At 36.2% G+C, this 23,942-nt stretch overlaps 2 protein-coding genes across 2 annotated transcripts; both read left to right on the top strand.

Annotated features, from left to right (window-relative positions):
- The first annotated feature begins 8,385 nt into the window (after positions 1-8,385).
- Positions 8,386-10,700, top strand: LOC114744589 (uncharacterized). Its single transcript, XM_028932759.1, has 3 exons — positions 8,386-9,318; positions 9,432-9,624; positions 9,940-10,700. Exons 1-3 carry the CDS (start codon positions 8,908-8,910, stop codon positions 10,467-10,469), a joined length of 1,134 nt encoding a protein of 377 aa, XP_028788592.1. The 5' UTR covers positions 8,386-8,907; the 3' UTR covers positions 10,470-10,700.
- Positions 10,701-15,441: 4,741 nt separating this feature from the next.
- Positions 15,442-23,553, top strand: LOC114744599 (guanylate-binding protein 4-like). The gene is made up of 17 exons (XM_028932765.1): positions 15,442-15,850; positions 16,727-16,829; positions 17,032-17,101; positions 17,217-17,255; positions 17,354-17,471; positions 17,551-17,608; positions 18,692-18,756; positions 18,923-18,929; positions 19,041-19,101; positions 19,336-19,395; positions 19,495-19,514; positions 19,604-19,669; positions 20,782-20,949; positions 21,098-21,355; positions 22,202-22,414; positions 22,719-22,990; positions 23,125-23,553. Exons 1-17 carry the CDS (start codon positions 15,762-15,764, stop codon positions 23,264-23,266), a joined length of 1,809 nt encoding a protein of 602 aa, XP_028788598.1. The 5' UTR covers positions 15,442-15,761; the 3' UTR covers positions 23,267-23,553.
- The last annotated feature ends 389 nt before the right edge of the window (positions 23,554-23,942 follow it).

Raw genomic sequence — 23,942 nt, 5'->3', positions numbered from 1 at the left:
ACAGGAAGAAAACTAGGAAACAATTGGCTTAAAAAACAAAACAAAAAAAAAACAAGAAGAAAGAAAGAAAGATGCTCTCCTCAGAGGTGAAAGGAACGCGGAAACTGAAGCTAAAGTAAAGCGCCTGCAAGCGCACGGGAAGTTGACGTTGAAATAAAGCATGCCTAATCGTTTAATTTGACGTGTTGTGATTAGCATGTTAAAGTAGTTATAGCTAATATATTACTTCCTGTGCCAATTACAAGATCTTAATTATAGTTTATAAACGAGATCTTATAATTAGAATCGGAGGTAGTACATGATTAGCCCAAAAAAAATTAAAGAAGAATAACACCTATTTATAATAAATAATTAACTTAACAAATTTTCCTAATATATCAAAATTAATTAATTAACTTTTATATTAAAAATCGAAGGTAGTATCAATTTAACTGTGTAATGCAAATAATAGAAAAAAAGTGAAAAAAAATCCTTAAAATAGAAAAAATGTTGCGGCATGGTGATTTGAGATGGTTTGCAAAGTCTTTTTGAGTGAATCCTGTTAGGCTGGGAAAACGGACAACAACGTTAAGATGGGTTGGGGAATATGCCACTAAATGGCATAGAGACGGAAAACTCACGGGACCACAGTAAGCACTCAATTTCATTGAACAGTTCTTCTCCTCGGGAAACCCGCCAACTGTTCCAATTTCCACTTCCATTCGTGAATTTAGATGCTTTTTCCACCCATTCTCCTTTTTTTTTCTTTCATTTTTTTGCTTTTTCACTTTTCTTTTCCGCGACTTAACTTTCACTCACACGCTCTACCTACAAGACTTGCAGAAATGAATGCCCTAGGCTCAACCGCCAACTCTGTTTCCAAATAAATAGTACCAGTACATGGGGCCAGGCCAACCCGCATTTTTTGACCCCTTAACATGTTGCTTTCACCTTTTTCTTCCCCTGTTTCTTTCTCTTTCTCGCTTGTGTCGTGCCCTTATTACCCTCGTAGCTTCTCATCCTCTATATGCTTCTTCAGTCCTTTCAGTATCAAATCCTGATAAACAGGGCAGAGAACAAGAAAATTTTGAACGCGTCATCTCGCTTTATCCTCGATAAAGCCCAACATATGCTCTCTGATATCTAAGCCTTTGCTTTTGTTGCCATTGATGGGACACAAGCGCGTCTAAGCGTAACTGCTCATCCGTGGCCCCGCCGGTGCTAAAGCATGTAGAAAATTAAACTAATGTTTCTGTCCTTTTCTTTTTAGACTAACATATAAAATTTAAGTGGCTTTTCTGGAGTTTTGATGAGGCAAGATTCCTGCGTAATGGTGAATTAGTCCGGTGAGAATACGATGTTAATCTGGAAAAATAATAGACCTGAAAGCGACGCGAACCCTGGAATGGAGGATGGATTGAGGAGGAAGACTCAAGACTAGTGAAGGTAAAAGAACAAAAGTGATTTCTCCCCAGGGTCCAAAATAACAGTGATTGATTGATGTTTCACTGGCAAGATGGCTCGGGATGGTCTATGGGCCTGGCCATTTTAACCCACATTACCGGACAACACAATCATGATTGTTATACCAACCCAAACATCTCAATCCATTACATGTCTCTCGCCTAAGCTGGACGCAAGCAGTGATTTATTTGTGAAATAAAATAGATTAAGATGTTATATTTTTAACATTAAAACCAACTTCTCACTTAGTTCATACATCCAAGACCAAGATAATATCAGTGAAGAGTATTTTGAATTAAAAAAAATTAATATAAACGATTAGATAAATGGGTTTTTATACAGAGTGGCAAAGTAACATTATGTGGTACAGTCCCCTCCCCTTATTTGGTTGGAGTATTTTTTAATAGAGGGAAGAGAGCCGCTCTCCTCCCCTCATTTGGCTGAAGAAATTTTAAGGATGGGAAGGGCTTCCATTCCCTCCTTTCTTCTTCTTAGCCTCCCCTTTAAAAATAAGGTTTTTTGGATGGGAGATAAGAGAGAAAATATTTAATTTTATAACTAGTATTAGTAAAATAATATAATTTCTCTTTTATCCTCTCTTTGACCCTTTCATTCTACGCTTCTCTTTCAATCTTATAATTTCAATAGCTCTAATCAATTCAACTCCATCCTCCTCTTATATTCAACAATTCAACTAGAAAAATCAAACTGCTTAAAATTTTGCTTAAAAAAATAAAATTATACAAATCATTGGGACAAAAAAAAAGAAACAATGAAGAATTAAAATATTTTTTAAAAAGTCAATATATAGTAATATTAACTTAAGTTAGATAATAAAAATATTTTAATTAGTTAAAAATTAAAAAAAAAGAAATAAAAGATAAAAAATGTTAAAAATATAATTTTTCTTTTGAAACCAGCAGAATCAACGAATAACATTATGACAAAAAATTTGATTTCAATTTTTCTGTTTTGTTTTTCTCAGTAGGTTGTGGTTGTGGCAAAAGCACAACCTAATATTTTTTTAAAGTTGATAAACTGCTTCATACGTGTTGATAAAATAAAAAAAATTATTTAAATTTTATAAGAATAAAATAGTTAATTTTCGAATAGCTCCCGTCCCTTCCCTTCTTATGTCAAATAAGGTATCATTAAAATGCCTCCCCTTCATTCCCCTCCAATCAATTTAAATAAAAGATTATTAATATTCTTTGCCTCTTCTCTCTTTCCTTCCTCTCTCCTTCCTTCCCCTGCCTTCCTCTTCCCTCCATTGAAATGCCTCTCTTTTCTGTCTTTCTATCAAGCCAAACACAGTGTAAAGTGCAATCGAGAGGCCAGTGCAATTTGCTTATGGAGATGTCAAACTTTTTCTCTCGGGTGAAATTGTATTGCTGAAAAAATACGAACAGAAAAAGCTGTTTTGATGACGGAGAAGAAAGAAACGGACAAATGCATAAAGTGAGGATAATTCTTTTCCATGTTGAGTCGGTGGAGCTAAAGCCTTATTAAATGGTGTCCCTGACGCTGAATTTTACTACCATATATCCCACGCCTATTCAGAATAGACTCGAGACTTTGTACTCGTGTGCGTTTTTCTTCATGCGACCGAAAGCGGTAGGACTCTGGCTTCCATCTCTCTTCGACGGTGTGAATTGGATAGAAGCTCTGAGAGAAGAGAGGAAGAACCTGTCGATGATGGCACTGTTTGATCTCGACGTTGTTCGTATTTTCAGTTTTCCACTGATGGCACTGCGAATCCACGCCTATGGCCCACGCTTCCTCCTTCCTCTTCGTCCGCCTTCCATTTGTCTGAATCAAAGATTTTTGTATCCCTTTGCCGCAACATGAGCTGATAAGCAAATCTAACTTTAGAAGCGTCTAGCAAAAGCGGCAGAACAAAATAAAAATAGAGAGGGATGCGAGGGGAAGAGGAACGAGGAATGGCACAATAACACCGCACTGTCAAAACAAAAGTACTGTTTATTAGGGTATTTTAAACCAAATCATGGTTTTATGCACAATTTTATGGTATATGTAAAAAAATAAAAAAAAATACTTCTTTTTTTTCTTTTTTTAAAACCAGACAGCCTGCAAAACCCGCAAGTGATGATGATCGGACAGATACACAAGTACTCAAGGAGGGACGGATCTAGAAGCCAGCCAGTAAAGGGGCCAATAATTAAAAATTTCATGCTAATTAATAACCTTATAATGTGATGATCATAAGCTTCATTCCTGCTTGTCACGGGTTAGAACTGCTTTTCTCCTGTACGTAGGGGGATGATGCCTGTCTTTTTAATTAAACAAAATCATAAAAAGATTCATAAAAGAAATAACTTCAGCACCTTTGACAGATAAGAATAAGCATTTTTACGAGAGATGTCATTGAATTAGGAAAGTTTTTTAGCACGGGGGCTTGCATCGTCACGGCAAGAAGATTCGAATGCTCTTCGTCCCTAAATTTCAACCAGCAGAAAAGCTTTTGATGCCATTCAAAGGGGGAAAACAAAAAGGGGGGGAGGCTCTGATGGGGCTATGATCAGTCACGAGGCGGCGATAACTGCGTATCACTCAGGCATGAGGAACATTTGAAATAGCCACCCCTATTTACGCTATGAGAATAGTGTCATATTAGCAAGATGTTAGAGAATATTTGGATAAAAATCAAGTCATAATTTTAAAAATAATTTTACAATAAATGAAATAATTAAGTCTATTTTAATTTATGTAAAAACACTTTTTAAAAATGTTTCTGGGCATTTCAAGCATTCTGGTAATTTCTTGTGTTTAACTAAATTTCTCTTGACTGATTATAAATGTCAAAAAGTATTTATTGCTTGCTACTCAATTAACAGTCTGGCAAGGACTGATTTGGAGTCTTGAAAGAAAAAATGAGAGGATAATATTCTTACCGCATAGTTATCTATTGTTGGTTGACGTTGTGATTAATTTAATTTAATGAGCATTGCAATCAAGTCTGAAAAAAGAAACATAATTATTAAAAGTCTCAATAACATTCTAAACAGCATGTAATGACAAATCTTAAAGTAAAAAAATAACAACTTCTAACATGTTATTGGGACTTGTTTGAAATTATTTTTTTATATTGAGATTTCATTATAATTTTCTTTATAATTTAGTACGCTGCGTAAGATAACTATTGGCCTTGTGACTTCCTTACAACATAAATTGGATCAGCAAAACAGTGGTTTTAGGTACCATTTTCGATCATAATTATAAGACCCAGTTGACTAATTTTGGGAGATTAAAGAACTTAGTTAGGTTAGTTATTTATAATGAATATATGTTGTTTTTTCTAAAATATCCTTACTAATCAAGTTTATTGGCTAGACCTATCATTATTAGAGGAACTACCTTGAGAAAAAATACATAAATATGAGAGATAGAGTGGATTGAAGTTTTATAATTAGAATCAAAATAAAAGTCAAATGAGGTCTTATATCAATGACTGGAGATAATATTTCTTTAATACTACCTCTGATCCTAATTATAAGAGCTATCTGACTAATTTGAAAAGATTAAGAAAGTAAGTTAAGTTAGTTATTTGTAATGAATATGTGTTTTTTTTCCTAAAATATCCTTGGTAATCAAGTGTATTGGCTATAACTATTATTATTAGAATGATTTTTTTGAAAAAAATATATAAATATAAGAGACAAAATTAATTAAAGTTTTATATTTAGAATAGAAATAAAAAGTAAATAAAATTTTATACAAAACACTGGAGGTAGTATTTTGATTGTACTGCCCTTGAACCGTGAGTGATTCCAACTCCTTTTCAAAAATTTGTTTATCAAAAATTTTTTTGATTGTACTGGCGCTCACGCCAGGTCCAATTTAAGGACTGTTGATGAGAACTCTAATGCACGATATGCCGGGTTTCCTTATATGAGAGCACTCCAGAGAAGCGTGATATTGAATCGAAGCCTGCATGATTGGCTGCCAAAAAGACAAATTAAAATACATTGCCGAATCCTAGTACAGATCTTTCGTGACATGCGTGGTCTCGCCCATTATCTGTGAAGCTCGAGAGTCGAGAAGATCAAAGAACAGCACAGAAATATACCCGCACCATATTATATTGAGTCATCTTGAGAGTTTTATTTGTGTTTTATGCTTTAATATCACGTTCTTTCTTCGGTGCCTGATACAAAAGCAAATTAACTAATTTAAATAAATTAAAAAATTTTGTTGAGTTAGTTATTTATAATAAAATATTGTCGTCTTTTCCAGAACATTATTGTTAATAATGTGTATTAGTTAGAATTATCATTTGATGAAACATTTAACATATACTACTACTACAAAAACTATTTTAAAAAAATAGATAAATATAATAAATAAAATAGATTGAGATATTATATTCATGACTAAATTAAAAGTCAAACTTTTATATTAAAAATTAGAGTCATAATTTATTGCTAAGTGTTGCTGAAGTATTCCTACTTTTTCATGGTCAACTCTGATTTGTCAAAACCCTCGAGCAAAATAAAGCCCCTGCAAGGTTAGCTGGATAACCTGGGAAAACACCAGCTGCATTTGATTATTATGCCCGATGACGAGAAAATCTCCCAATCAGTGGACTGAGAAAACCTGTACATTAGATGCAGCCGTCCCCCGAAATGAATAACAGCAAGACTTTCTTTCACTTATCGATATAGATATATGAAACACATGTTAACCGTAAATTTTTAAAAATTTTATTTTTAATAATTGCAATTTTATCATCTGTGCTTTTAAAAAAAAATCAACTGCTAATATCAGAAAGAAGGCTTGAAGATATGCAGAAAAAGACAGATGGTTCAGAGAACCAAACCCGGGCCACACTTGTCAATCAAACTTAGCCCCTCTTTCTCCCTCCGAATTACTCCCTCCGGTCCTTTTTCATGGAGAGATTAAAATTTTAAATGGCTTTGATTAATTTTATAAAATTTTATTTATCTAAATATTTAATGTGTTTTTATCAGTTTATTTCTAATTAATTTAATATATGAAATTATTCAAAATATTAATTATATTCTTTTTTATACATTTTTCCTCTTATTTGTCCTTTATAGGGACATGTTTGAAAAATTACTTTTCACATGTTTATTATTTTTAATTAATCTTTATTATTTTTTAAATTACAACAACTGCTCACCCTCAGTCCTTACGCCGCTTCCACGGGAAGAAAACAGCATCTTTCCGAGGGCAATGGAGGCATATCACCTACACAAACCATCGTTTTCAGTTTCGTTTACTTTGGCCATAGGCAATTCGCAAGAGATGCTTACTTTCCATAACACAGATACAAAATGAAAATTTTGATTCAAAATATAAAAAAATTCACATAGTAATTAATGATAGTTTTTTGAATGAAGAATAAGAGAGAATTTTAAATACAGGATATATTAAAAAAAAATCTTCCAATCATATTTTTTGATAAAGTTAAAATAGGTAACTGATATATCACTTTTAATTTTCAAACACATGTTTAACTAATGTTTTGTAAGAAGGTTTAACCAACGCCTAGAAAGTAGTGAGAATATATCATGCTATATTGCTATCTCAAGTCTTGAATGTAAAAACTAATTAACTAATTTGAATAGATTAAAAAAGTTAGTTATTTATAATAAATAAATATTATCTTTCTTAAAATATCTTTCTAATCAAGTAGATCTGTTAGAACTACTATTATTATAAGGAATGTCTTAAAATAAATAAATAAATATGAAACAAAGTGGATTAGAGTTTTATATTTAGAATCATCTTTATGTTTTTAATGAAAAATATAAAACATGTGAAGTATAAAGAAAATAGAGATCACATAAAAAAAGGATAATAGAGAACCACGACCCATCTGCTAAATTGGAATTATGTCAGGATATTTAATATAAGATTTAAATAATTAATTTTTAAAATATTAAAAAAATTAGTTAAATTAATTATTTCTAATAAATAAATTTCATATTTTTTAAAATATCTTATCAATCATATGTGCAATCGTTATAGAAATTACAAATGGGTAAAATAAATAAATATTAAAAATAGAATAAGTTAAGATTTTATATATAAGACTAAATTAAATTTTTAATTAACCTTTATATTAACCAGTAGTAGTAAGCGCTAACATCTCTTGGGATTAAAAAAACTGCTAACAATTAAAATTAAACATTGCACCAGTTTCAATTAATACAGTGCCAACACCATCAGTGCTGATAAGGTAATAAATAGAAAGAAATTTTTTTAACCAATAATACAGTTGATAAAAAATAAACTTATAACCTATAAAGTTAGGAATTTAAATGCTTCGACCCCGGTAAATTCCAAAAAGAAAGAGATTTTTTTTATTAAAAAAAAAAAGCAAAACAATAAACAAAACTCACATAAGTGTTACAAGCATAATAAAAAACTAGATCAAAGTACAACCACCGTTTTCAGTTTCGGTTGCTCACGCCCAAGCAATTTACAAAATGCGGAATACCTGGGAGTTCGCATAACTTGTATATTACTGTACTGCCCTCATGCTTACTTTCTCCTTGACCCATATGCTGGCCCCCGTTGAAGATACTCATTCAGAAAACTGGGGGCATTTTCGTGAACGAAGAGTCACGCGCTACACTGTAACACTGTCATCCCGAGGAGTGGGTTTTTCCCCCTGGGCCCTCCCCATGCCATGCCATCACCATGGGCTTCTCTTTCCAATGCGCTCGCATCACGAGGGGTGCTCTCTTCTGATCCTTCGCATTATGCGATGGCATTTTCGGTATTTAATTTCCCCAACGTTAACGATCCCATAACGTGGCCTAGCAACCCTGCATCCCCACACCAGTTTTTCTTACTGCTTGCCACGTAGGTTCACAGGTGGCAGTTTCGTCCCTGTCATCCCATTTCCCCTTCCCTTGCTCGCCTTTAAAATGTCGCCTCTGCCTTCTAATCTGCTCCTTATCCTCCCTCTGGAAGAAGCCATCGCCATAAACAGCGCAAAATCTAGGCTCTTATTCTGGCTTCCCTTCTCGCCGGAAATTTCGACTGATGCGACGGCTGGAATGGAGGCCCCGGCGATTGCTGATGCTTTGGATTTCCCGAGGATCCACCTAATTTTATCGTGCCGGCGCTTATTTCGGAACTTTAGCCGTAACTGAGAGAAAGCTTAAGCAAAAGCGACTGTACTTGCTTAGCAGAGTTTTCAAGTCATTCCATGCTTTTTGTCGTAAACCTGAGGATCATTATGGCAGTATAACTATATCAGTAGCAGAAAATCAGAGACACTTGCTTTTGATTATTTCTTCCTTTCTCTCTTCCATAATTTTTTGGTTCTCGGTTAACTACTTGATATTTTGTCATCGAATGGGAAATTAGAGGCGGAGACGCGAGAAGGTTTTTTCTTTCAATTACCGATTCAAACGTAAGCCCGGGCTTCGGATATGGTAAAGGCGAATTGAGGAGCCCTGATCTGGAGTCATGCCCTTCCATACTAAAGTTCAGCCAATCGATTCTAGCATCCCTGCGGAGGGACCTGGGCTTGATCAAGTCAAGCCGGTTGTGAAGTCACGCCTTAAACGACTTTTTGAGCGCCAGTTCCCGGGCGTTCTGAAGAATTCGGCGGCTGATAAAATTGCCGGAGATGAGCCGCATTTTGGCAAAGACGGATTCAATGCCTCCAGTGATTTCGAACCGAATTCCTTGTGCCTTGCGAAAATGGTGCAGAATTTTATCGAGGATAATCAGGAGAAGCACTCCACTTCCGTCAGGTGTGTACGTAACCGCTGCAACTGCTTCAACGGAAACTGTGAAGATTGCCCTGACGACGACGGGGACGCGTTCGGTGACTCTAAGTATTCTTCCAATGGCGAAGCGTCTGGTGTCCTTAAGGTTTGAGCGTTTTAATCAGATTTAGTTATTTCCTGTCTTTGAAATAAACGAGCTATTTGGTGGTTTTTGCAGTTGAATAGCGTTTTTCTAACACTTTATCTTACACTGCTCAGGGTTTGGTGGCCTGTGCAAGTGTTTGCGAAAGGAATTTGTTGGCAGACACTGCGAAGATCGTTGAGAAGAATAAGATCTGCAAGCGGAGAGATGGCCTCTGCCGAAAGATTGTTACTGACGAGTTGTTGGCCCTGGGATACGACGCCTCGATATGCAAATCTCGATGGGAAAAGTCACCCCTTCATCTCGCAGGTAATCTCTCTTTTTTATTCTATTTTACATCGGAAAAATGTCGCTGAGCTCTGTTTGGTTTCTGTTAATATATACATGAGCAAACAAAGGGTGCTAAACAACCTGGAAAAACGGATCCAAAAAAAAGATTACTCGGCCTGGCTAGGAACAGAATCTTTCTCTCAGAACATCGTTGTTTCAACTTTTCAGTATATGTATGCATGCCAGGGATTTCGTTCAAACTAAGATAAAGATTCATGCATGCGTCTGATTGATATATATGTGTGTGTTGGTTACAGTCTGATTGATATTTTTAATGTGGACAATCTTTTACAGGGGAATATGAGTACATAGATGTGATCATCGAAAACGAACGAGTGATAATAGACATCGACTTCAGATCAGAATTCGAAATTGCTCGATCAACCAAGTCTTATAAGGCGATTCTCCAAACCCTTCCGTACATATTCGTCGGCAAGTCGGATCGGTTGCAGAGCATTATAGCTATTGTATCGGACGCAGCGAAGCAGAGTTTGAAGAAGACAGGCATGCACATTCCGCCGTGGAGGAAGGCCGAATACGTGAAAGCAAAGTGGCTCTCCCCTCACACTCGAGTTACTCCGCCGGTGCTTTGCTTGCAGGAAATCGGGGAGACGCGGGAGAAACAGGAGGCTTTGATGGGAAATTCTGCCGGTGGGAAGTCGGATGGATCGGCGTTGGTTTTTTCTAAGGGTTCTTCCGGGCAGGATGAGAAGGGGAAGGAGGTGATGGAATGGAAGCCACCTGATGTGATACACCTCAAGCCCAAGATTTCTGGGTTCAAGGTCGTGACTGGATTATCAGCTGTCTTGGATGAACGCCCATAAAATTTTGTCCTTTCTTACTAATCAGGAGTTATACAATCTTGTAACTGGAGGCTGTAGCAGCTTCTATTAACTATGTTCGCCTGTGTTTTCACTTTCCCTTTTTTTTCCCCGGGAAGCCACAGTCCTGAGTCTCCCTTCTATTTTTAATGCAAGGGATGGAATTATCACTGATATAATAGATATGAATGAATAAAGTTGGTTATCGAAATGAGAATTTGATATTTAGCGTTTGATACTGAGCTGCACTTGCTCTTTTGGTGAACCTTCCCGATGTCTAATTGGTCTTTCTAAATTTAAAATTATCTTGTTTCTCATATTGTAACAAAATACAAAGCTCCATGGAAGCGACATTAATTTACTTGAAAAGTTTTTAAAGTATTCTTTTTCAAATAAACTTTTTTCTGCAAGAGAATGAGAAGTCGTGCTGCTGGCGGAAACTTGCGTCCCCCTTCTCCAGTTTCAACATATTGCTACGCGCCTGCGCAATGCAAATGGAGTGGAAATGAACCCGTTTGCTAACATGGAAGACGAGCAACAGATGCTTGAAAGCGACCTACCCACTAACTCCAAAGACAGAGCTGCGCTCAAGACAATCGAGAATCATTCCGTTCACTTTACTCTGACTAGAGTAGAGTGAAGAAAATTTGAGAGAGAGAATATTAATAAATTTTTTAATAACAAATAGTAATTTTTCTTTCTTTCTTTTTAAATTTTTTTTCTTTGTAGTATTCTCTTTATTTTCCATTTTTCCTCATTTATTTTTCAAAACTGAATGAATGTACCATATTAATTTTCAAAAATTTTAAAGACAGTTAATATAAAACATAAAATGAATATTGTAATCACATTGGCCTCTCAAACTCCATATAATTTAATTTATATACTTTATTTGAACCGTATTTTTAAAATCCTTAGTCGTCTTTTTTTTTTAATTCACCTTGGTCATCTTTTCATTGCACTTGCAACCCAAGGAAAACAAGGCGGGTCAACAAAATGAGAAGGGCAGAGAGCCGTTTGGTGTTTGCGGATCATGCAACGGTGCTTTTGTCGTGTGCTAGGCTGCTGGCCTCGTACCAGCCCCGGTCGCCACATAGAGCCTCGGAAACTGTGCATTGCTTTTCCGTTTCCTCCAGTTTGGCAGGGATCGGTTACATGACGTAAGAAGAATTTTATCTGATGTATATGAAATGTGTTTCTAAATATTTTAAAATATTATTTTAGATTAAATATTAACTACAGTTAACTACAGTTTGGGAGACCTCATACTAACTGAGATAGATATACGAGAGAACTTTTATCTCAATTTATATAAAACAAGTTTACAAGTATTTTTGGATTAAATGTTCACCACAGTTAACCACAGTGCATCAGTATACCAGTATTTTTTTTTTAAAACCTAACATCAGTATATTATTGCATCGAAGCATCCCACCCCGCAGACCCAAACAAAGGAGGGAACCAGTTTCGGTGCTCATCCATTTGATGAGCACCATAAGCTAATCAGATCTGAACGGTCCATATCTTATTTGGATAGTTTAGATTTGATTTCTTTTTAATTTCTTTATTCAAAATAATTATTTTAATATGTATAGAATCTAAAATAGTAATGATCTTTTAACTATCATTCTTTCAAAAAAATAGTTTTTTCTATTTAAAAATGATTAATTAAAGATTTTAAATCTGGACCGTTCAAATGAGATATAGACGGTTCAGATCTGATGAGCATATGGTGCTCATCAAAGAGATGAGCACTGAAACTGGTTCCAACAAAGGAGAGGAAGCATCATCCTCCTTGCACCACGGGCACGCGAGACATTTTATGATTTTGGGTACTTTTTTTTTAAAAAAATTGTTGTAACTACTTCATGCCACTTGACTTTTTTTCCATCGGCATCAATATACTCCGGAATACAAAATACCAGATTAATATAATTTATAATTAATTAGAAGAATTCAGAGCGGTGCCTTAGCTGATCTGGTTCTCACCTGGCGCTATCCATCAGTAGCTACCCGTGTGACCGTTAACAACGTTAAAGGACGGTTGTCACTGTAAGAGAATCGAAAGTAGAAAAGGAAAGTTTGTTGGGGCGTGACTTCAGCTTCAATAGCGTAGGAAAGATGCAGTTATTTTACCTCTCGGAATCAACGTCTCACCTACTCACCCCATAATATCTAACCCAACTCACCGTTCTTTTTAGTTAGTTTTCAACCTCCGCGTCGTCTTGCCTTGCCAATGCTGCCGCTTCTTTTGCAAATTTAAACGATTCATTATCGTCTTCAAAGTGTTTTTCTCCAGCCCCATGCAAATTCAAATTCAACCATTTGAAATGATCGAGTTTCCTTCATTTAGTTTGGAAAAATGGCAAACGGGAACCAAATGGCACTATTATTCCTTTTACGCTGATTCATACTTGCCGCTGTGTACGAAAACTTTCACGGAACATAGCTAAACATGGATCTTGGTAAAGGAAAATAGCTGTCTAAACAATCTTTAATTTATTATCGTCACATGTTTCACGAAACTGAAGGCTAAAGTTATTATATACAGAAAAAAGAAAGTTGCGGGGGAAGGATTTGTGGCTAGATTTGGCGTCACATAGTATTTCGAAATGGTGTCGGAAAGGTTGTCAGATTTTCTTTATCTCTCAGCCAGAAGAAGTCCAAGGTCCGTAATTAATTCGAAGTTGCAGCTTGTTGAAAGCAAGGCGAGGCAGGCACGTATCTTCGCCTTTTCGGAAAGGCCAGGGCGCTACCCATGAGCAGCTTCTGCCCGAGTCAATAATCTTGTCTTTTAAGCTCTGGACTTTAGTACAATCCATCTCCCTTCGTCACCTGCTTACTCACCACATCTCTTCTGATTAATGCTAGCGAGTTCTTCCTTTTCTTGTCCTCTTCCCAGAAAGGACCAAAAACAATTGTATTGCCCACATGCATGGGCATACCCAAAATTTCAAAAACTCCTCTCCGGATCTCTAGAACCCACAAAGAACCAATTACTTGTCAATGTCACGGATAATCATGTGTGGAAAGAACGTTAAGATAAGGTCATGCATACATATATATGGTGAGCAGGGAAGCACAGTGTAGCTAAACAAATAGATGACTGCATCATGATTATATCTGAACTGTCCTGTACTGAGGCAAGGCATACAACTCTTTATACCGTTCGCATTGTGGACCACAGAAATAGGGAGGGACCATTCTCGATCGTTGCGGTCAAAAAGCAAAATAAGGAAGAAGAGAGAAAGAGGAAATGAAATAAAGGGAAGGATTCCATCTGGTGTGAGAGTCGAGGGTTTTTTTTTTACCATTTTGAAATGCTAAATGCGAAGAGTGTGCGTGGGGATTCAAATTTTGCAATTACGAGTTTTGTATGCTGTGTCGGTGCAAAAGAAGCAGACGATATGGGTCGAGTGGTTCAGATTCGAATGCTGTAAATACACACTTGGACACCATTCATCCACCCATTCACGTTTGAGTGCCTTTCCCTCCCTTTATTTAATTTCTGTCTGTGTCCCTCTTCCTTCTTCCCCTCATTCGCCTTTCCCTATGTCGCAGCACCATTCTATTCCTCTTTCCTCCCCCTTGAACCCGCACGAGCTTAAAATTTCAATATTATTTTTCACTGCTTTGCATAAGTTCCCACAACAATACAGTATTAAGGACCGGAGGTAACATTATACTAATTTTCCTAACGAAAGTGTCATCATGATTTTTAAAGAAATGAACTTAGTTGTGGAAAATTTAATTAATTTATTTTTTCGGGGACATTATTGGGGTGCATGTCTTGTTTTACCTTCTCCCTCGGAAACGGGGCGTTAAAGGACTCCGGGTTCGGTTTGACGTAAAGACGGGCCTTCCGTTTGAAGAAGCGGTCTATTTAAACGGAGAATGGGCTGTTCGTTTGTGGCTCTTTGTGGGCCGTCTGTTCGTATCCAAGTCTAGAGAAGGACATGGAGTGTGTGTTTTTATTTATTTTGTTCTTCAAGTAACGGGGTTAGTGGAAAGATGAGGCCCAGTAACAAGCACGTGCTCGTGGGCCTTAAGTTGAGGGGTTGTTGCGCTTTGATTTTTGCTTTTTGACAAAGTGGAGTCCTGTGTTTATGGGCTTCAATATTTTTCCCTAAAAAATAACCGTATTCTGGCCTAAAATAGCCGAAATGAATAATAATTAATCATTGGGTCTATATGCCCACAATTAGTACTGTCTCAGAATTTGTTAAATGTTAAATTAGAGGAACTAAATTATCAAAATTGAGATTGAAATAATATTAATTCTAGAAACTGCAAACTCATAGTAATGTCAATCATATGTTATCAGTTAATCAAATAATAATAAATTCTAACAGAAAAGCTTATCGAATAGCTAAAACACCATGAAATCCAGGATACGGGGAATCCTTTCCCAGTGGACCTGGTTATACGTATTTTGTTTTTGCTTTTTTGGTCGCCTCGACCGATCGAATTGGTATATCGATGTCCAATCCCACAAGTTTGCGTCCAAGTCAACAAGTCAAGATTGCAGAACATTGGCGTGGTGATGGTGCCATCCCGGGGCATTAAATTCTGATGGAAAAACGGGCCATTTTTCGTGATGCAGCTTATATTTTGAGTTGTTTAATTAAATACTGGACTTTTCCTTTTTAGAAACTCCGAGAGCATCATCATTAATTAAATATTTTTATTTAATAAAACGAATTAAAAATGTAAAATTAATAATCAAGCACAACACATATGGTAATTAAAGTTGTGTCGAATAACAAGTTAATTCAAAATCTTCAAATAATAATTTAATTCGTTTGCAATTATTATGAATCTAATATTTTATTATTTGGAATGATCATCCATAATTTGCTGAAAACCGGACAGGCCCGTTTTCAATCTCGTTTCCCTTGAACCAGAATTGAGATCCATTCCCCTGTTGGCTATTCTACTCTGTTCAGTTTCGCAAGAGAAGCTACCCAAGGAAAACTAGCCGTGTCAAGGCCTCTCGGACCATTTGGCTTTCCGAACAAATGTTCAACACCTGAAGCAGTCAGAAAATCCTCCCCGCCTCATAGCCAGACTCAATTCCACGTATTTCAGTTTCTCCCTCTCTTTCATTCCATGTGGGTGCATGATTCTTAACGTACACCCCTCTCGAGGATTTCCTTCAGATCGCATTTATCTTACGGTTGCTTTCAGCACTCGCTACATTAATCTCCCTATGATTGCTTCGCCTCTGCACTTCCATTCCTTTTGCCTTCTTAGTTCTTCGGCGTTTGGCAGATAGCGGGTCTTAGCATTTCTGCCATGGACACTCCTGCTAGGTTCCTGGTTGTTTTGTTGCTTCTCTGCCTCTTCGCTTCCTGGTCTTTCTCGATTGAGAATTTTCATCAAGCGTAAGTGATTGACCTCTGTTTTCTTTTATAAAGTTTGCTTAATTCCGAGATCTGGTTGCCAGTGACTATTAAAGTTCACAAGATTTGATATTGGTTCTCGTACTTGAAAAAAGTTAAAAATTTTAAAATGCTAGATTCTGGTTTGTCGTTTTCGTTTTCCTTATTGGGGTGATGGGAAGTGAACTGTTATTCTATGAGATACAAAAAACAAAATGGTCTTAAACGTTTTGGCTTTACTTCCTAGGAGGTGAAAGGTTGAATTTATGTGAATAACATAGAAGAAACGATGATAAAAATGTTCTAAGCCGTGTTATGACAATACCTTTGGCAAAGTCAATCTTTACCTTCGGAAAAAGGGAAGTCATGCCTACTCCAGAAGCATTATTGCGGTTTCCTTGATGCCAACCAGAGGGGGAAGTTGGTCAATAGTTTGAATATTTCTGTTGTTTTGCTTTAGTGATTGTATTCTTCAAAAGTAACACTATAAACACAATCCACTTGGGCCTAATTTTGACCTGATGGTGTCAGTGATGGTTGCCAAAGTCTGGAGGTAGTTTGTAATTTATACAACTGCAGATGAGTGTAACCTTTGCTTCCCGAGGACATTATTATAATGGTTGAGTGATACATGAACTTGGATACCCCATTTTCAAGTCCCATTATGGTGGATTGGTTTATAATAATTGAATTGTTTTAATCAACTTCACCGATCAAACTTTTTTAACTTCCCGTGAATGTCACATTGCTGGCTTACATCTTACTCCTGAGTTTCTTGCCACTATATTCCTGTTAGATTCAGTGTAACTGGCTTCTTTTCCCTTTTCATGCTCTGCTTTAAGCGTCCCTTATTTCTGATTTCCCCTTTCCTGTGCCCAGCTTTCCTATAGTGGAACCTGATCCTGGTCATACAAAACTTCGTCTTTCAAGAGAAGGGTTGGAAGTTATTGAGAGAATAACAAACCCAATCGCAGCTGTGGGTGTAAGTTTGAATGCTACTTTAACATTGGGTTTCATTTTTTTCTCTTTTACTAGAACATCTGTATATTATAAGAGTTTGGAGATAAGTGTTTCTGTATTGGTTCATCGTAGTTTTTACTATTTGAAGTTAAGCATCAGAGTGAGTGCGTGTGTATTTTTGCCCCTTATTCTATTTTCATGCTCGGGGAATCTTTGTGTATCAGGTGATTGGGCCATATCGCTCTGGAAAATCTTTTCTTCTCAATCAACTTCTCTCTCTTTCTTGTTATGAAGGTCCATCTTTTATAGCTGCTTGTAGTTTACCTTCAATTTTAGCATTTTGTGGATTTTTTTTTCTTTGGAAGATTTGATGGCTTTCTGTATTTTGATTTAAGTGGTATGTTGGTAGGATTTGGTGTTGGACACATGCGTGACACCAAGACAAAAGGTGGGTGGAAATTGACCTATTCCTCATAATAATGCCTTAATAGATTTAGATATTAATTGTAATATATCTTTTTTCCTCTTTTGGCTTCTATCATACAGGAATTTGGGTTTGGGGAACCCCTATAGAATTGGATATTGACGGGGTAAGGACTTCTGTCTTTTACCTTGATACAGAAGGATTCGAAAGCATTGGGAAGTCAAACGTATATGATGATAGGTATTTGCAGACAGGCCATGTAGTTCTTTGTATGCGTTAATAGTCATTACTATTTTTAAGTTGATCTTTTCTCTTGCAGGATATTTGCTCTAGCAACTGTCTTAAGTTCTGTGCTTATCTATAATCTGCCTGAGACAGTAAGTTCCACTTGCCAGCCTCTCTTTTAGTGAAAATTTATGTTCAGTACTCTTGTTTATCTTGTTTGATGGACATATGAACAACTCTTTTGTACTCTGAGAATTAACAAGTTAGAAAAAGCTTGTAGAGCATAAACTTGTTGGGCTCTAAGCCTCTAAGTGCCTTTTTTAGGTATTATCTGATGTAGGACTGGTGGCCCATATTTCTATCAGAAGTCTTAATCAAACAGGAATTCAGCCCACATATTATTGTTTCATGAGGAGTCAGGCAGTTCATGTTATTTTTAATTATTAGGGAACTAGTTACTTGATTTATTTTGTTTGGAAAAATTTAATTAATGATGTTTCGATTTCTGTCAGCTGTATTATCCTTTCTTGCTCTTTCAACAAAAAGTTAGCCTCGTTCTTTCCCAGACTTGAAGGGCCCTTAATTTTTGTGTTTATTTTGCTTCTTTAGACTTTTCCATGGAATTTACTATGTCATTCTGCCTTTTTGTTGTTGTGTTTTTGACTAACTTGCAGCATTACAAATTGTATAATGGAATGGTCATGTTCTGTATATCATTTAGTTTTAGTTATGGTTTAAAAGAAGCGAGACATATTTGCTGCATGAACTGACAGCATAGGTATGTATTGGAAGGTGTGGAGTGTGGAGAAGGGATTTGGGGATCTGGTGTAAAAATCGATTGAAATATGCTTTGCAGTAAGAGAATAGAGTTACTTTATCTCTAATCCTCATATGATAACTTATTTTCAATGAGCAAAAATTCTTGATTGATGGGGTGTTGGTGTCTAAGCGGAATCTGCAAGGATTTACAGGAACCTCAGTCCGACAAATAATGATGCTCTGTTGTGGAGGAAAGACCTCTCCTATGTTGTATCTGAAAATTGCTAAAAAACTGAGACAATTGTGGGAATACCTTTTGTCTTTGAACTAGCGAGCACAAATCTTTTCTCTTACAGGAAACTTAAGTGCATGGGTGAATTTCCTGGTTTGGGGTCTTAACTTTCAATTGCTTGGTGGATGCTATAGGATCTTCTAGCTGATAATAAGCAGATATCTTATTTTAAATCATTTTTCAGATACGTGAAGCTGACATCTCTCGATTGTCTTTTGCGGTTGAGCTTGCTGAAGAATTTTATGGGAGGTTTGCTTCTCGTGAAACTTGTGTGTTTGTTGGTTTCATAGTTTATTATTATTATTACTTTTTTAAATAGTTTTCCTCATCCCTTTGTATTATTGCATTTACTAACTTGTTTGTTTGATTTGTAACCTTTTCATGTTCAAATGCGCAATGTTTATGGGTTGAACAGAGTGAAGGTATAGCATGACCTCAATACTTTTATTTTGATTTATTCTTCCGCCAATAAAATTTTTAATGAATTTTTTTTGCTTGTTGATGTAATCTTTGATTGACTGGAAATTTTATAGGGCCAAGATGTTGCATTTGAACCTGCCAAGCTCTTGTGGCTTATTCAACGTGATTTTCTACGTAAGTCGACAAGTTCTGTCTTGTGATCATATACTAGCAAGTTTTGTGCCATTGTTTTTGTCCCCTTTTTTCTTTCTTTCTTTGAATCTTCTATCTGAAAATCCTTGTAAAATCGTATTGATCACTGACAACAAATATGGGAGGTTGGTATATTGAGGTACTGCATCTCTGTCAGTTACCACTGCTCATCACGGGCACTTGATTTGATACTGATATTTGTCAAATTATCTGCAGAAGGTAAATCGGTGCAGGAATTAGTGAATGAAGCTCTTAGACGAGTTCCCAATACTGATGGTTAGTGCACAGCTAGAACCAAACTGAATTATGTTTATGATCTGATTTTCCATATTAAAAAATGGTCTAATGGTAGTCCCTTCTATTCTTAAATTGCAGGGGACAAAAATATTGATATGGTATTGCCACTTGGGAAACCCAATTTCTGATATAATTCAGTCTTACAAGTCTTAAAGTGAATGTTAACAATAGAGGTTCACTTCATCAGGTTAACCAAATCCGGGATTCATTAGCTATCATGGGAGACAACAGTACTGCCTTTAGCTTACCACAGGTATGTGCCAGCCCTTCTTTTACTAACCTCTTTCATTATTTACCCTGTTCAACCCCATTTCAAGTTCTTTTAGTGTAACATATGGAGTTTTTGATGTAAGCATATTTGTTTTGTATTTGAGTTGAAATGTGATAGGAACCGAGAGCAGAAACAGTGATATACAGCTAATAAAACAGTAAAATGGTCCCTAACCGTGGAATAATGCTCAAATATGATTAATCGATAACAATCTTCGTACTCAGTGTGAGATAGGAAGTTACAAAATAGTTCACACACTCACAGCTCATACATTGGACCTGACATTCGAGAGGTCAGCTCTCTCCTCACTATTCTCTCATGCAAAAATGTCCCCCCCCCCCCCCAGGCTATAACGGCTAATATATTCAAAGTAAACCGCACATTCTCCCAAAATACAATAACCTAGTACACAGACCTAAAAGACATTAGAGTATGCTACTTTCTCCAAAAAGGTAGGAAATAGAAGTCAACTCCCTGGTTGCTTAGAAGGGACTGTTGCCTTTTGCTTGCTTCTGCCTCTGTCGCCTCTTATAGTTATTTTTAAATAGGTCGGTCCTATCAAAATGAAAGGGGTTGGTCTTGTTGGCTTCTCCATCAGAGTGCGCATTTTTCCCTCCAAGCCAACCCATAGTCCAGACTCCTACATATGCCAAACATATTGGACTGAAGTTCTCATAAGTTATCTGTCCTTGGCTTGTTAAATTGTTTTCTTCTATTTCTGTGCAAATTTAACTCTTATGGCACTTGCTATGGTGTCTAGGCTAGTTTTGTCACTACACAAGACATGACGTCCAAAACATGAAAAATGGAAAATTACGATTGATCAATCTGTCTGTTTTCTCACGCTTGTTGGTCTATGGATAATGAACAACACGCTTTCCTTTTCCTTTGTCTCACACTTGTTGGGAAAGACCACGGCCTTTCATTTTTTTTTTTTTTAATTTTTGGTTATTGTGAAGAATGTGATCTTAGCGTTGAAAGTAATTTCCTGACGCATGAATTCAAGTGTTATTTCAAGTAGCACCTATCTAAGCTTTCTTTTCATCTAGTTCCACCTCCCTGTGCACTTACTTATATGTTGGATGTCAAAACAGCCACATCTTCAGCGAACAAAACTTTGTGACTTGAAGGATGGTGAACTTGATCCAACATATGTTAAGAAAAGGGAGCAACTGAAAGAGCTTGTTGCTAGCATCATTCGCCCCAAGATTGTACAGGGAAAATCACTGAATGGGAAGCAGTTCGTTTCCTTTCTGGAGCAGGTATGGGGATTTAAATATTTAGTTATTTTTATATAGAGTAAAGCTATGAGTTGTGACAATAATGAGCTCCTTAGAGTAAGAACTTGAAGCTTCATTCTGTACATCTTCATTAAACCTTGATTTTTATTTTCACATTTCAATTTTTTAGATTCTCGAAGCCTTGAACAAAGGAGAGATTCCTTCAACAGGTTCCCTTGTGGAGGTTTTCAACAAGGGTATTCTTGAGAGGTGTCTAAAGCTATACAGTGAAAGGATGGCAAAATTGCATTTTCCACTTCCAGAGGAATCATTGCAGGAGGCTCATGAAAAGTCTAGAGGGGAAGCAATGCGGGCCTTTGATGAGCAACATTTTGGACGTCACCATGCTAAGAAATCAGTTGAGCAACTGGATGAAGAAATTCAGAAGGTACTGTTCACAGTTTTGTAGTGGATTGAAATATCGTAAAAATAATCTGCTGAAGGAGAATTAGTAACTTAAGAAGCAAAAGCTAGCAGAAAGTATCTTTTATCAATTTTTGTTTTGGGTTATGGCCCCAGTGAGCTTTCCTTCTCAAATCCTTGGTCCTATAGCCCATACCACGCTTCTGAATTGGGAGCGACATTTATATCAAGATTCTGGGAAGAGAAATTAGGAACAGGAGGGCTAACCACCAGGTCTTTAGATTGAATGTGTTTAAATTGTGGAACTTGAGTTGCAGATGAAAAAAAAAGTGCTATGCAACAGTTAAAAAAGTTTGAAAGATTTAAATCCTGGAGAGTAATAATTCAAGAGGGTTTTTGTAATTTCAAAATTAAAAAGGATATTTACAATTGATACAATTAAAAGATAACATTTGCATTTTTTTTTTATAATTATGATAAATATATTTTTTTTGGGGTTAGTTGTTTGATTTATCATTCATTCCATGTTGGATTTGTCTACGACTTTGCATGTAGCTGATTCAGCCTTGATATAGCGAGTACACTCAGCTAGAGAAAACTAACATGAGTGTTAGAGGCCTCTAGAGCTTCACAGCATCCAATTGTGTTTGTGATTAATTTATGATTTTCGTTTGGGTGAATATTTAAGCAGTAAATATCTCATTTTTCACCCAAAAAAAAAAAAATAGCAGCAAATATCTTTGAACTGCAATCAGGATCATTGTATCAAGCAGCAGCATTGAAATGGTGCTCTTCGGTTCTCTGCTCTCTACTAACTGGGAATTTGAGTATGACAATTTTTTGGTTTATATCCACTTTGGTTATCATGCAGGTGTTGAACAATTTTGTTATGCAAAATGAATATCGATCTTCAAAGCTCTGCGAGGCATTGTACACCAGATGTGAGGACAAAATGGATCAGCTTCAGGTTCTCAGGCTTCCTACCATGGCAAAATTTAATGCAGGTTTCCTGCAGTGCAACCAAAGTTTTGAGCATGAGTGCATTGGGCCGTCAAAAACAAACTATGAGGAACGCATGATGAAGGTCGGTTACTATAACTTCTATTTTACTTTTTTACTCTGCTACATTTAAATTCTTGGAGCTTTAGAACGTTGAAAAGAAATAATATTTCAGTTTCTATTCATCCTAATGGAAGTGAGTGTTCTCTATGCACTGGGAAATGACCTTTTATGTGGTAACTGGTGGAATAATTCATGCCGAAATATATATATTTTTTCAAATGACTATAAAATGAACAAATATTTCAGGTCGTAATTTTTTTTCTTTTTGCCGATTTTCTACTCGTTTAAATGCTTAACACCTCTTGATTTAACAAATGAATACACAGATGTTAAAGAAATCTCGGGCTCTATTTATTAAGGAATACAACCACAGGCTTTTCAATTGGTTGGTGGCGTTCTCTCTTGTCATGGTTGTTATTGGCCGCTTTATTATCAAGTTCATTTTGATTGAAATTGGAGCATGGCTACTCTTCATATTTCTGGAGACATATACAAGGATGTTTTGGTCAGCAGAATCACTTTACTATAACCCAGTTTGGCATTTTATAGTTGCGACTTGGGAAACTCTTGTTTACAGCCCAATCTTGGATCTTGACAGGTACTTGGAACTCTTTTCTATATTCACGCATCTGATACTCCCTACATTTTTGCATCTTAGATGAGCATAATTTTTGATCCATTTTCATGGACGTTTGTGATGGAAAGTTTTTGTTGATTGTGAATTTGGAACAGATGGGCTATACCGGTTTGTGTAATGCTGTCATTACTAATTCTTTATTGGCGGTGTTATGGGAAGAGGAAATATGGATCCAGATGGCTTCTGCCTTTATACAATAGCCATAAAAATGGGTCAAACCGGTTAAGAACAGACTAATATTAGGTGGTAGCCTGCGGCGCAGATCGCGAAAAAGATGATCAGGGGGCGATTGACCACAGTGGCAGTTTCTGTAACAAAGCTCTTTCGAAATTGAATGCTTTGTGTGGCCATATAAAATCTGTTGATTTTACAAAAATGTGTATTACTTAAGTTATTTACGTTGGATTATAGAGTGAATTGGACATTACCTGCCCTGTTCTGCCGCCCCCATGACTTCACCTCGACTTGTGAACAAAGTTAAAAGGAGAGCGCGAAATAGAGTTCATTCTTTATTCTTTTATTTCCCTCATAGTTTCTGGCAATTAACTGATCGAAATAGAGGAACCTGCGTACTTACCACCATTTTATAGGATTTATTCAGTAAGTATACTCTTGATATATATATATATATATATATATAAACGCTATTTTTCGTATATTTCAATTTTTATATTCATGCCTCTGTAGTCTGTACCTTTGTTTCGATCTAAAGTAATTTTCATGTCTCTATATTCGTATGTGAAAATTGTCCCCAATTCTCTTGGCCTTGAGAGGGGTTTGTCTGTTAAATACTACCTTGGATCCTTGATAAGAAATATGGATTGAATTTGATCTTAAATATGATAGTTTAATTTATTTTGTTTTTAAAATATATAATGTTTTATCTGAAACACCTCTAGTAATTGTAAAGAGT

Source organism: Neltuma alba, unplaced genomic scaffold, assembly GCF_004799145.2.
Source record: "Neltuma alba isolate B1F8T4 unplaced genomic scaffold, ASM479914v2 tig00004396_pilon, whole genome shotgun sequence".
In the NCBI taxonomy this organism is placed as follows: Eukaryota; Viridiplantae; Streptophyta; class Magnoliopsida; order Fabales; family Fabaceae; genus Neltuma; species Neltuma alba.
Note: the sequence above shows the minus strand (reverse complement) of the source record. Positions and strands in the feature narration are given on the sequence as shown.

Excerpts from the sequence above, each read along its gene's own strand:
- LOC114744589 (XM_028932759.1), top strand. The coding sequence starts at position 8,908 with ATGCCCTTCCATACTAAAGTTCAGCCAATCGATTCTAGCATCCCTGCG. Across the intron at positions 9,319-9,431 it reads AAGCGTCTGGTGTCCTTAAG|GGTTTGGTGGCCTGTGCAAG; the intron begins GTTTGAGCGTTT and ends TACACTGCTCAG. Across the intron at positions 9,625-9,939 it reads GTCACCCCTTCATCTCGCAG|GGGAATATGAGTACATAGAT; the intron begins GTAATCTCTCTT and ends AATCTTTTACAG.
- LOC114744599 (XM_028932765.1), top strand. The coding sequence starts at position 15,762 with ATGGACACTCCTGCTAGGTTCCTGGTTGTTTTGTTGCTTCTCTGCCTC. Across the intron at positions 19,396-19,494 it reads ACGAGTTCCCAATACTGATG|GGGACAAAAATATTGATATG; the intron begins GTTAGTGCACAG and ends CTTAAATTGCAG. Across the intron at positions 19,515-19,603 it reads GGGACAAAAATATTGATATG|GTTAACCAAATCCGGGATTC; the intron begins GTATTGCCACTT and ends TCACTTCATCAG.